This window comes from Nannobrachium achirus (assembly GCF_963921795.1).
Source record: "Nannobrachium achirus genome assembly, chromosome: 10".
Classification (NCBI taxonomy): Eukaryota; Metazoa; Chordata; class Actinopteri; order Myctophiformes; family Myctophidae; genus Nannobrachium; species Nannobrachium achirus.
Window position 1 is genome coordinate 32,231,209 of NC_137819.1, and position 13,411 is coordinate 32,244,619.

Below are 13,411 nucleotides of genomic sequence, written 5' to 3' on the forward strand. Positions count from 1 at the left end.
CTTAGTTGAGAGAGAGATGCAGCGTCATGCAGGGACCCCCACAACCTTTTCATAGATTCCATATAGTTTCATCGTTTGACAGCACAATCATCAGTGTATTTTGGATTCATGTCAATTTGTGTTTTCAGGTATTTAACCACTTGAACCGTCAATACTTAATAAACCTGTCCTTACACTGTACTTAGTCTGCTCTTTTTCCCCTCTACATCAAAGCTTTTTTGCCAGAAACAGCTGATCTACAAGCTCACAACAAGGCAGCTTGTAGATCTGCTATTTTTGGCTAAAGTTCTCAGAATATGGATGCTAGAAAAAAAAACGTTCTATCACGCAAAGATTTGGAGGACCCCCTGTAGTAACTCTGAGGACCCCCTAGGGGTCCCGGACCCCCTGTTGAAGACCCCTGGCCTACAGTATCTTTACAGTAGAAGCTGAGCCTTCTCATTACTTACGCACTTGATTCTTTTTTGAGTATTCTGAAATCAGTGATTATTACTGTTTATTTACACACACTCTCACACACACACACACACACACACACACACACACACACACACACACACACACACACACACACACACACACACACACACACACACACACACACACACACAGACAAAAAAGATTCGAATTCTTCTCTTCTGGGGGTCCCTGGCACACACTCTTTTCAGATGGGGGTCTGCGGCCAAATATATACATATCAATTTGGGGGTCCTTGACATGAAAAGGTTTGAGAAGAACTGACCTAAAACAGTTTCGTCTCATTGCGAACTTTTGTCCTGAACTAGGCTTTAAATTGCAGCAGCAGGACTCTAATCCAGATGAGCAAGGCAGTCAGAACAGTTCAAACTGAAAGGGTTTATTAAACAAGGGAGCTGGCTGGCAAAAAGAATAATCACTATTCCAAGAGACAAACAGGAAAGGTCAAACACACAGCAGAGGCATAACAGAACCTGAGGCGGAACTCAGAAATACAGGTTGCAGGCAAACAGTAGGTTTAAGAAGCCAAGACACCATAACAAACCTGGCTGAGAGTGAGCAGCAGTGAGTGCGGTTTTATAGAGACAGGCTGATGATGGAAGTGATGACAGGTATGTTGGAGAGAGAGAGAGAGAGAGAGAGAGAGAGAGAGAGAGAGAGAGAGAGAGAGAGAGAGAGAGAGAGAGAGAGAGAGAGAGAGAGAGAGAGAGAGAGAGACAGGGCATGTAAATGTGTAGGGTGGTTACGATGTTGGCTTGGTGGGTTTCCCGGTAGAGGGAGGTCAAACGGGGGTGAGTGTAGCATAGTGCTTGATGACCAAAAAGCCCTAATATCTTCCCTGCATGGGCAAGGGAGAATTCCCCTTTATACAGATGTTAGCTTTCCATGCGGGAGACCCAGGTTCGAATCCCGGGTGTTACATACATGGTAAATTGGTGCAAACATAGATTGTGCATTACATTCACTCACCGATGGCAGAGGAAACCATGCAAGGCACCAACCTGCACATCGGGAGCAATTATAGGGGTTCAGAGTCTTGCTCAAGGACACCGGGTGTTACATACATGGTAAATTGGTGCAAACATAGATTGTGCATTGCATTCACTCACCGATGGCAGAGGAAACCATGCAAGGCACCAACCTGCACATCGGGAGCAATTATAGGTGTTCAGAGTCTTGCTCAAGGACACTTTGACACTAACTCTGTGGAAGCCCGGGAACGAACTGGGAACCTTGTGGTTCCCATCCGGCTGCTCCACCGGCCACTCTACCCCTGAGCCACTGCCGCCCACCTTGGACATGGAGTCCATTGTGTTGTCAGGTTCTGCAGTCAGAACATGACCAGGGGTAGAGGAGCAGACCATGACACGGCATAGTCTCTACTGAAACTACCTCAGAATGAGACTGAGGTAGGATTGGCAGCCACCTGGTCATCAAATTATTGGCTTATTATTTACGGTAAAATCTCAATATTTCGACGTCCCTTTAGTCCGACTAAGGGTTAGGGTTAGGATTAGGTTTAGGTATCGTTTCACTGAGGTTAGGGTAAGGGTTAGGGTTAGGTTAAAGGAGTAGTTCACCCCCAAAATGACTTTTTTTCTATTGATTACTCATGCCATGGAGAGAAGAGTTCAATAATATTTTTAGTTTTTTGTCGCATTCCTAAGACAAAAATGTGATAACAATAAATGTACCCCCATTCGTTCCGGATGGGGACCCGTTTTGAAACGGGTCCCCATCCGGAATCAATGGGGGTAAATTTACTCTACTCTCCATAATCTCCATAATCAATAGAGAAAAAGTCATTTTGGGGGTGAACTACTCCTTTAAGGCATAGTAGCGATCACCAGGTTAACATTCACCAGGTTGGCATCCACCAGCGTCGGCAGGTTAGCATTTCACCAGCGTTGGACGAATGTGACGTCGAACTATCGAACACCGTAATAACGCTACGCTCCCTTTACTAGTACAGACAGAGCCCTGACTCTGTCAAACAAGTCCAGGGTTTGAGTGGTTAATGATGACTGCAACACAACAGAAGCACCATGCAGCCTTCATCCTGATGCCCTCATCCTCACCATGGCTACCGGTGTGTTTCTTAAACAAAGGCGTGTCCTTTCCAAACCACCTAAATATACAGGCTGTGGTTTGGGGCCACTTCAAATCAGATGCTCACTATAGCACACGACACACACGCACACGCGCACACTCAGCTAAATCATCAGTGTTCCGGCCTGTAACTCTATAAAGGTTCATTCGGTTCTTAATTGCAAGAATATTTCAGTGTCTCTTTTTTTCTGATGACAGTAATGTATAAACACATCTGTTGAACAAACTTAATGACTGTGTGCTTGACGTTCCTTAAATGATTTAGAGATACCGTGGGTATTTTTTTTTCGTTCGTTCTTTTTTTTTTTTGCTCAAAGGGAATAATAATAAGCTGTCTCTACCATCAGTATTGCTATAGAAATACATACAAAATCTGTGAAAACGCTGTCCACATTATTTGTTACAAGTAATAGTCCTATGTTGAGTATAGGCTAAAAAGTTGTAGCTGATATGGTGGGCTGATTTTAATAAATGAGCACTTTTTCCACTACTGTCCACACCCGACATTAATCAAAGTAATGCGAGCTTGGTGCCAGTCTTGACACCGGGCAATTTGCACACATGCGCTCTCACACGTGCACGGACATGCGCACACTAGTTTACCAGTGACATAATTGTATACTGGTAGCCGTATCTTCTGGCAGCACATCTAAAAGAAGCTAGTGGTGAATGGGCTGGTTTCCATTCAGTAATAGTGTGAGTTTAAGCTTCGCCCAAAAAGCCACAAATACAGCAGGCTGCAGGGAGTGGTAGATGCTCGTTGACCCACTTCAGCTCTGGCAGCGCCGTGGTGTTTGACACAACCACAACTAAACTCCACACAACTGCACTTCCTGGTGTGATTGCCAAGCACACTTATTAAACTATTTTACAGAGAAACCCACAGTATGCTTTCTTCTGTAGCCTTAACACTGCAAAAATGCCCTGATTCAATTAAGAAAACTAGCCTAAATTGTCTCATATCAAGCAAATAAATCTGCCAATGGTGTAAGCATTTTTCTTGCTTAAAACTAGCAACACATTCCTTCAAATGAGAACTGAGAAGACCAAAAATAAGACTAATATGCTAAAAACAAGGATTTCTTTACTTTTTTGAAAATCTTTTTTTTTGCAGATATGCATTTAGAGCCTATTAGATGTGTGATCTACAAGCTTGTCGATATGTTACTTGGTTGAATGTTCACCCCATGCAGGATAAGGATGCTAGGTAGCCTTGGATCAAGAGTATCATAGATGTATTTTGAGTCTGACTTTTACATTCCTACAGTAGGCCCTCCAACAATGTATGTCAAAATCGTTAAATATATCTATGATCTTGATCCAAGGCGACGCTAGGGTTCAATTGATGAATGAGCCCCAAAAGTGGGCAAAAACCCAAAGTGTGTGTTTACGTGTGTCCGTGTGTGTCAACTGCACACCAGCAATTATGGGTTTGTTTGTGTTTTATTGCAGGGTTTGACCTGATGGAATTCTTCAACGTGAGAGACATTCTGGGGACCAGAGTTGACGAAGGTCAAGGCCAAAGCTCTTATGTTCGTATGGGGACCATGCCCATTGTACAGCAGACTGAGTAAGTGACCAGAATAGATTTACAATGCTAATCATGGCTTTGTCATGGCAAACGATGGGTGCACAGTGCACCTGGCACTGCACTTATGCTACAGGCTAATGTAGCATTTTGCATTACAGCAATAATATAGTAATAATAACTAACAGTTAAGGCCCATTCCCACTGGGCCAGATAAACATGGGCCTTTAGGTCTACACAACATTACAGCTAAGCTGACATACATGGCTTTTTTATTTGGAGAGATGTAATGTGCACTGTTTTAAACCGTAATTGAGTCTAACAGTACACCCTTTAAGGTGTAATTTCTAGGCCTATATTATAGTAGATTACGGAACCTACCACTTGTGTTTACATGCTGAATTGAGGCTCTGCAGTCTGCACCACAGTGTTGTTCACTTGCATCATGAGTCCCTTTAGTGAGTATTGTAGTTACAGTATAGGCTACTGTAGGTGCTTTAAGTGATATTTTGGTTGAACATTTTTATATTATACCAAACAGACACATTTTTGTCTGCTCATTTGTTTCAGCACTTCCAAATTAACTTGTTTATCGAGTATGAAGTCTCTCTCCTGATTGTAACAAATTGTTATTATCACATGGAAATAAAAGGCTGGAGAGACTACAACAACAATTTGACATTAACATCAAAATAAATATCAATAACTGGACCCGACCATAGAACAACTATTTTATTTTCAAAACCAGTAAAAAGAGGGGCCACCAAACCCTATAGTACAGTAGACCATGTTAACACAACTGTAACTCTAACTATGAACTATGGGGTGGTTGGAGGCTGGTCAGGATGAAAACAACTGAGGCCCGTAGGAAGTGGTGACGCAGCTTTATAGTCCACAGCCTAGTCACAGGAGCCAATCACCAGCCAGGTCCACCTAGTGGCCAACCACTCACATTCAGACACCACTCAGTCACCACTCACACCAGCTGGTAGTCAATCAGCCACTCATCAATACTGGATCATACACAACGATGAGGGGAGACATGCACAAGGAAGACAACACACAAGGAACTACACATAGGAACACATAATGACTGCCTAGGATCATAACAGTTGTAATAATAATAATAATAACAATAACCATGGTTATGTAATGTTGCGTTGTGTTGCGTAGCATTGCGTTGTCATTGGGCCACATGCCCAAAGCAAAATTATTTCTGATTAAGATAAAGTCAATCTTCTTTCATTTCACAGAGATGTGTTTCCTCAAGGACTTCCAGATGAATACGCTTTTGTGACGACGTTTAAATTCAGAAAAACTTCCCGACGTGAAGATTGGTACCTGTGGCAGGTCTTTGACAAATATGGAATCCCACAGGTGAGTAGTACAACAAATGACCCAATATAGGCTATTCAAGCTTTTGTATCCATTTAGCCAATTAGTCTACACTGAACTTAGTAGGGCTGTGATGTTATGCTCACCTCTTTATTGTGAAAAATTTGTTAAATGATATGAGTGATATGAATCTGTTTGGTAATTTTCTCTTCCATTGAGAAATGTATGTGTGGGGAGGGGGGGTATAGTACCTGTAGCATTTTACAAGTGGCACTGCATGAATCTCAAAATGCAACATATATATCTTCTCACTAAGCAGACTTTACATTATATAGAGTAACAATAGGCCTATAATGTAGTGGGGGATACAGGTTCAAATCCCGGATAGGTCACTGCAGCACTGTAACCACTTGAACCCCAGAATCCACATTCTGGGGGGGATCATTAGCCAAAATATAGCAGATCTACAACCCTACAATGTGTCGCAACATTGCGCGTTGTAGGCCTGTATATCAGCTATTTTTGGTGAAGAGATTTGGTGTAGATGGAAAAGAATGGTACAACTCAAGTCCATTTCACGACTAGAGGGTTTAATTTATACCAACAGTATTCACTCTTTTTTACACCATTCATTCTGTGACTGTTTCATATACCAGGTGTCGATCCGCCTGGACGGTGAGAACAAGGCCGTGGAGTACAATGCCGTGGGGCTGACCAAGGATGCGGTGAGAGCTGTGTTCAAGAACCCAGAGGTGGACAACCTCTTCGACCGCAACTGGCACAAGATCGGCCTCAGCGTGGACTCCAAGTCTGTCTCCCTGTACCTGGACTGCAAGCTCATCCAGACTCTGCCCATCGAGCTAAGGGAGGACATCGATATCCAAGGGAAGACAGTCATTGGGAAGAGGTTGTACGACAGCGTACCTATTGATGTGAGTCTTAAAAACGCTGACTGTGTAGCAATAAATGTCAAAGCAAAATGTGAAAAGTGAAGCAAAAGCGGAATAGCGGTGTCATGATAAAAATGGGTGTAAATTCACGGAGCTGCATCAGTGTTAGTCTCATCTAGAGCTACTGTAGACTGAAACTGTGTATTGGTCTGGCCAATCTAGAATTTTTGGATGACAAACGACATCGGTATGAACAATTTTCAACTTTGAACCTGCCTTCTATATTTTGGCTCATTATTGGTGATTTTTTTAATTAAAAATAAATAATTAAAAACATTCAAATAGAGACAACATAAAAGGTGACAGGTGTTGTTTTGTGAGCTTGTATATACAGTATAGGCTATTTTTATATTTTCTATTTTTGCAAAACGTTTTTCAAATTGATTAGTACAGTATTAATGTAGCTCTTTTTGAAAAAAGTACTGGTCAAAAAATGTGTAAACCGGTGGTCGAAAAAAAAAGAAAATGGGATCGTCTTCAAAACACAAAAATCTGGCTTCGTTCTACTGGGCTCCTCTAAATGAAAAGTGTAGCAAACGGAGAATGACGGCATCATGATCAAATGGAGGTAAGTTTGGTGTCGTGATCAAATGGTCCAGCGAAGCACATGGCGTCTCATTAAAGGGTTGCTTCATGTTCAGCTCACGCCGAGATGTCCTTTCCCGCATAAAGTCCAAGGTGATGGCGGTGTGTTTGATCAGTTCATGCAGTGAGTGTGTGCACTCCTCCTCTGCCCCTCCAGTTTGACCTGCAGAGGATGATGATCTATTGCGATTCCAAGCATGCCGAGCTGGAGACCTGCTGTGATCTGCCCACGGGACCGGTGAGTTTTACCCTCTGCGGGTTATCGTTACCTATCAAGTCACGGTGCTGTCATGTTCGTCACGTAGCCTATCTCCTGCACATCAGAGTAACACGTATGCTTAGTACTGTGGTTCTCAAGGTGACCCCCAGGCAGTGGTGGAAAAAGTACTCGCATAAGTAAAAGTATCAATACTGCAATGTAGAAATTCTCTCTTACAAGTAATAGTCCGTAATTCAAAATGTACTTGAATAAAAGTATGAAAGTATTGGCATCAAAATGTACTATCCATCTGTCATTCAATGTTATATGAGATACTTCAATGGTTTCCTATGGAAATAAGCTTAGTCTTTTCTAGGATCTCCTTTTAGTAGACCTTGTACCAGTGAACTGTACCGTCATGAAACTGTACCTTTTTCTATGCAAACTTCTAATAAAGTCTTCAATCAATCAAAAAATCAATCAATCAAAGTAAAAGTACAAAATGTTTGAAAATAGCAGATCTACAAGCTCACAACCCGTCGTGTTGCGACGTGTTGTGAGCTTGTAGATCGTCTATTTTCAAATAGCCAAGGTATAAAATCGAAGTGGATTAATGTATGTTTTATAAATTATAATCAAGTAACTAGTAACTAAAGTGTTCAAATAAATGTAGTGGAGTACAATATTTGGATCCGATATGTAATGGAGTAGAAGTAAAAGTATTGGAAATTTGAAATACTCAAGTAAAGAACAAATAACTCAAAAGTGTACTTAAGTAAATGTACTTTACACCACTGCTCCCAGGGGTCCTTGAGGGCATTCCAGTAGCTTTTGTGTGTGTGTGTGTGTGTGTGTGTGTGTGTGTGTGTGTGTGTGTGTGTGTGTGTGTGTGTGTGTGTGTGTGTGTGTGTGTGTGTGTGTGTGTGTGTGTGTGTGTGTGTGTGTGTGTGTGTGTGTGTGTGTGTGTGTGTGTGTGTGTGTGTGTGTGTGTGTGTGTGTGCGTGCGTGCGTGCGTGCGTGCGTGCGTGCGTGCGTGGTTATTAGCGCTTTCCCAAGCCTACGTATTTTTCTTTAACTTTGGCCAAGCTCGTTCATACTATGCCTGATTGTACACACGTGGAAGAATCCATTTAGGAATCTCCTGCCAGTGGCCTTGTGGCCGCGGAGCCACTTTCCATGCAGGCATCGTCTGAAACGGTCCGTAGTCAGGGTGACTACAGAGCGGTCGGTCACCATGCACATGTGACATCATCTTTTATTTTTGGCTGTTTCAGTGCCACAAGAAAGTGGTGACGGAGGCCCCCCCGCTGGAGATCCCCACCCCTACGCCCACGGCGCCGGAGCAACGGCAAGGCCCTGCGGTCAACTGCTCCTGTCCTGCTGGGGACCAGGTGACGTTCTGCTGTACCTGTTATGCTCATGACTCTGTCTATCCTTCATCCTAGGGCTGGGCGATTATGTTGAAATAATATCTATATCCTGATATGAGACCATAGTAGGGGTGTAACGATACATTTAATTGCGATACGATACGCATCACGATACATTTGACGATACGATACAGGGACAATATTGGTTCATTCATGATGATACGATTCGATTCAATGATTTAAAATCGATATAGTAACTATTTAGCAAAGAAGTTAAATATGTGTGAAATGTGTCAATAGTGCAAGCTTTTTAAGGGAAAACTATTTTTATGGATATACCGGTAAATAAGTAAACACTGTGATTCTCTAGCAAATACATGGAAATTATATTTCAACAAATATGGACAAATCTGCACCTTGACATGAACACAAAGATTATTTATCGATAGACCAGGAGTAGCTATATGGAATGGAATTAGTAAAAAAAGAAATTAGACCCCTCTTTTTTATTTTCACTCTTAAGGCAAAATACTTAGTTTCCATACAATCGATTATTTGCATTGCAAAACGATTCGATACCGATTATATGCATTGTAAAATGATACGATACAAAATGGTACGATATTTTGCTTTTGCTTATCGATATAGTAGATCATTGCAAATTAAAATAGATTTTTCGATTCAGTTACTATATTGTTACACCCCTAGCTAGACAATAGATATCTTCTGAGATTTTGGATCGTAATATCGGTGATCCAGCATAATACGTTTTGGTCTTTTCTTGGTTTTTATCACCCTATTTTATACTTTCCAAAAGTGACAAAAAAAGAAGTAGCCAATCCACAAGCACACAACGCAAGCAACGTTGTAAGCTTGTCGAGCAGCTATTTACGCGATTTTAATTATTTTTAAAGAACATGTATTGTATCATCATCACAATATGATATTATCTCCACAATATCAATATAAGAATATACTGATATTTGCTTGTGTCCATATTGCCCAGCCCGACTTCCTTTAGCATCACATCTGCCTCTTGTGCAGATCAGTGGAAATGTTTCATTTCACTGCCTTTCCAAAGATGTTTTTATTTCCATTTCCTATACAGGGCGAGCCTGGCGTACCTGGCGTTGCAGGTCCTAAGGGTGAAAAGGTCATCTACCGCTCCTTTTAAGTAATATTGTGTGTGACATTTCTTTCTGTTATAACTGCTGTTTTTCACCCCCTGGTCTTTTGCCATGCCTTTTCATTATGTGACGTGCCTACCCTTTTTTTAGGGCGACACTGGCCTTCAGGGCGCCGTCGGAGCTGCAGGCCCCAGAGGACTAAAAGGAGAAGTTGTATGGAAAACATAAATGTGCTTATTTATTGTAGTGGATAGTTCTTTTTTTTTTATCCTGGAGAAATTAGCTAGCTAATTAAAATCCTGCATGTCATTGATAGTCCTAGGAGTTCACATTCATTCATACAGATCCTTATTTAAAGGAAATCGCCGTGAATTTGTGTTGTCCAATGTTCAATTGGTCCTTGCTAATGCTCATTATAAGATGGTACAATCTCTCCCTCTGAGCGGGTCGGTGGCCTTGAGGAGTGTCCGCCCTGAGATTGGGACATCGGGGTTCATTCCCCGGTCAAGTCATACCGAAGACTATTAAAACGGTACCCAGTGCCTCCCTGCTTGGCACTCGGCAGCAAGGGTTGGATTGGGGGTAAGTCCCTGCGACATACTAGCATCATGCCCAGGGGGTGTACTCAGGGGCGTCACAAGGGGTAGGAAAGTGGGACTGAGTTACCAGGGCCCAAGGTGGAGGGGCCCTAGTAACTTTAGCTATTGAAAAATAGCAGATATACAAGCTCACAGCGCGGCACCGAGTGCCGCGCTGCGAGCTTGTAGATCTGCTATTTTTGAAAGGTCGTGAAAATGTGTGCAAATCTTTGAATATGTATTTTTTAAGCGAACATTTGTAACTCAAATTTTGCTTCCGGGGGGGGGGTCCCTGGAACTAAATATTTTGAGATGGGGGTCCGTGGCCAAATTCATATCCTTTTGGGGGTCCTTCACATGAAAAAGTTTGAGCATCACTGACATGGAAACTTGGGTTTCTTGCACACTTTTTCCACAATTTTTTAAAAATAGCAGATCTACAAGCTTGAGTGCCGCGCTGTGACCTTTTATATCTGCTATTTTTCAATAGTTAACATTCATGGGGGGCCCGCAGTGAATCCTTATACCCAGGGCCCAGAGTTTGGTGTGACGCCCCTGATTGGGGATAAGTCCCTGCGACATACTAGCATCATGCCCAGGGGGTGTACTTGTACAGTACGTCCAGCTGTCTCCCACTATGGAAACAGCAGAAAGGCTCCTGATCTATGCAATAAGGGCCATGTGGCTCAAGAACCGTCGGTTCCCAGGGCTATACTTACTTACCATTTCTGTCTCCTCGCTTTGCTTCTCAGAAGTGAGCTGTGCCCATGACCTCATCGGGTGAGATTCCAAGTTAATGGAAACTACAGCCTTTTGTATTCCTAGAAGGTTAGAATGCTGATATGAAAGCTGCACTGTTGCATGGCAGGCAGGTTTCTGAACGGTCTACGGCACCACCTCTAACTGATGCAGAGCGAGTAGACAGTAATTATACCATCATGTAATGAGCATTATTGAGGACCAATTAGAATAAACTGTACAGTTGGAAGTAGGTTTAGTGCTTGATCGATTATATGCAAAGCTGTAGATTTAGATATTATTCTGGAAAAGGTCATTTAATATGTAATCTGTAAAGTTACATACAGTAATGTACATTATGTGTACTTCAAAAAAGGCCTTTCAGTCTTGTCAGAGTGCATGTATTTCCTCTTACTGTCCTCCCCTGCTTCTCCTCGCGCCTCGATAATAATTGATCCTTGTCGATTGATTATTTGCAGGGCAAAGTCATCTCTGTCAAAGGTGACAGAGGCGTAAAGGTAAGGAAGCCTTTCGCCGGTCGGCCAAAGAGCTCTCTCCACTCTCCTCCTGACAGTGCATGAGCTTATGACGGCTTAACCCAACTACTTTTCTATAACGCCTTAACCCAACTACTTTTGTTTTTCTGTTTTGTCACTACATGTACATTCAGATACAACATTAACAGAGACCTTCAGTTGCAAACACTTTTAACCTGACCTCCTTATTTTGGGACATAATTATTTTGTCATCTTAGGCTCACTCTCAGGCTCATTGCAAATTTGTCATGTGATGAAGTACTTAGAACTAGCTTATAAGTGGTTAGCACTGTTGCCTCACAGTAAGCTGCCATAGCTGAATGGGTAGAGAAGGTCCCAGGTTTGATTCCCGAATTTCCCGGCCTGGCACTGTGTCGAGGAGGTGTCCCTGAACAAGACACTCGACCCCTAATCCGCGGGATTAAATATGGATCAAATACCTGTAGGTCTAAATCTGTGTTGGAACCCTGATGGGGGGTCCTTTCCTTGTGGAGTTTGCCTGTTCTTGTTTGCGTTGGGCTTCCTCTGGGTACTCCGGTTCCCTCCCAAACCAACAGACATGCATGCCAGATACATACTGTACTGCCTGCCAGTGCCCAGTGCCCTTGACCAAGGTACTGGCATTACATCTGTGGTTGGTCCCTGAGCTCTGCTCTGTGGCTGGCTCACTGTTCCTTATGGATGGATTCAATGCAGAGGACTAATTCCCCCGTGGAGACAATGAAGTCAAATCAAATCAAGGGCTAAATAGTTTGAGTCGTTAATAGTTTGAGAAACAGCCAGTCAGCTGTGGAAAGAAAAGTACTCTGATGTTTTACTAGAAATACCACAATAGGAATACTCACGGTAGAAAAGTAAAAGCACTCTTTAATTAAATGTAATTTCTTTGTGGATTAAAAAATAATAATCTACAAGCTCACAACGTGTTGCATTGCGAGATTTTCGAATTGGTGAATTATAAAATAGGGCTTAATTGGTTAATGCATGTTGTGTGACAATAATATAGTGAATCTACAAAGTAACTTGTAACTGAAGTTTTCAAATAATTGTAGTGGAGTAAAAAGTAGAATATCTGCCTCTGAGATCTAATGAAGCAGAAGTACTGTATGAAGTATCGGAAAAAAATGGAAATACTCCAGTAAAGTAAAAGTACCTCAAAGTACTCAAGTACAGTAGTATTGCAGGCTACCATAAAGACGCCTGAGGGCGACATTGCCCTTTAGGGCGACGTCGCACCATCTGTCTTGGCCATCGGTCTTGGCCATATATGGATAGAGGGTATGCGTGTGACATCATCATCATACCCGGAAGTTATGCGGGAACGCCTACTGAGTGGCAAAGACGGACCATGCATCCATACAGAAAGGTCCTATCTGATTGCATTAAACAACGTTAAAGTCACTTTGCCACACACTTTGCCATTCGATTTGCCATTCACTTTATGCATGCGCATACCCTCTATTCTGTTAGTGTGGTTTTCCTAACAGGGCATCATCTGGGATACAATCCCTTTCGTGCCCATATATGGAGATCCCTAGCAGAATCCCTTTTATGCATCACTGTGATGTCACCTTTTTATGCCCATATACTGTATGGAGATCCCTGCTCTGAGTATCTGACATCACTATGATGTCACCTGTGATGTGTCAGGCGAACCACGGTGTAGGGTATTACCCGTCCAGTCGGACGGACGGATACGGTCACGCAGTGATGGTTCTGATAGTAAACTGCGACCTATGGTCGCGGACAACATCTACAACAATAACAAAAAAGAAATGCTGAAAATGGATATAATACTTAGCATTTTCCTTATACCTCTCTTCTCTCAGGGCGGGGAGAGGCGAGGAGAGAGAGAGAGTGAGAGGGTGATTACTTATAG

At 42.5% G+C, this 13,411-nt stretch overlaps 1 protein-coding gene across 1 annotated transcript in view; it reads left to right on the forward strand.

Moving 5' to 3' along the window:
• Window positions 1–13,411, forward strand: part of col22a1 (collagen, type XXII, alpha 1) — a gene marked incomplete at both ends in the record, with an annotated part of 109,162 nt that overhangs the window by 23,606 nt on the left and 72,145 nt on the right. Inside the window, 8 exons of the mRNA XM_080735391.1 lie at window positions 4,039–4,156; window positions 5,368–5,491; window positions 6,106–6,381; window positions 7,142–7,222; window positions 8,458–8,574; window positions 9,662–9,706; window positions 9,831–9,893; window positions 11,476–11,514. Coding sequence (XP_080591517.1) covers window positions 4,039–4,156; window positions 5,368–5,491; window positions 6,106–6,381; window positions 7,142–7,222; window positions 8,458–8,574; window positions 9,662–9,706; window positions 9,831–9,893; window positions 11,476–11,514 — 863 coding nt within the window. The remainder of the gene's footprint in view (window positions 1–4,038; window positions 4,157–5,367; window positions 5,492–6,105; window positions 6,382–7,141; window positions 7,223–8,457; window positions 8,575–9,661; window positions 9,707–9,830; window positions 9,894–11,475; window positions 11,515–13,411) is intronic.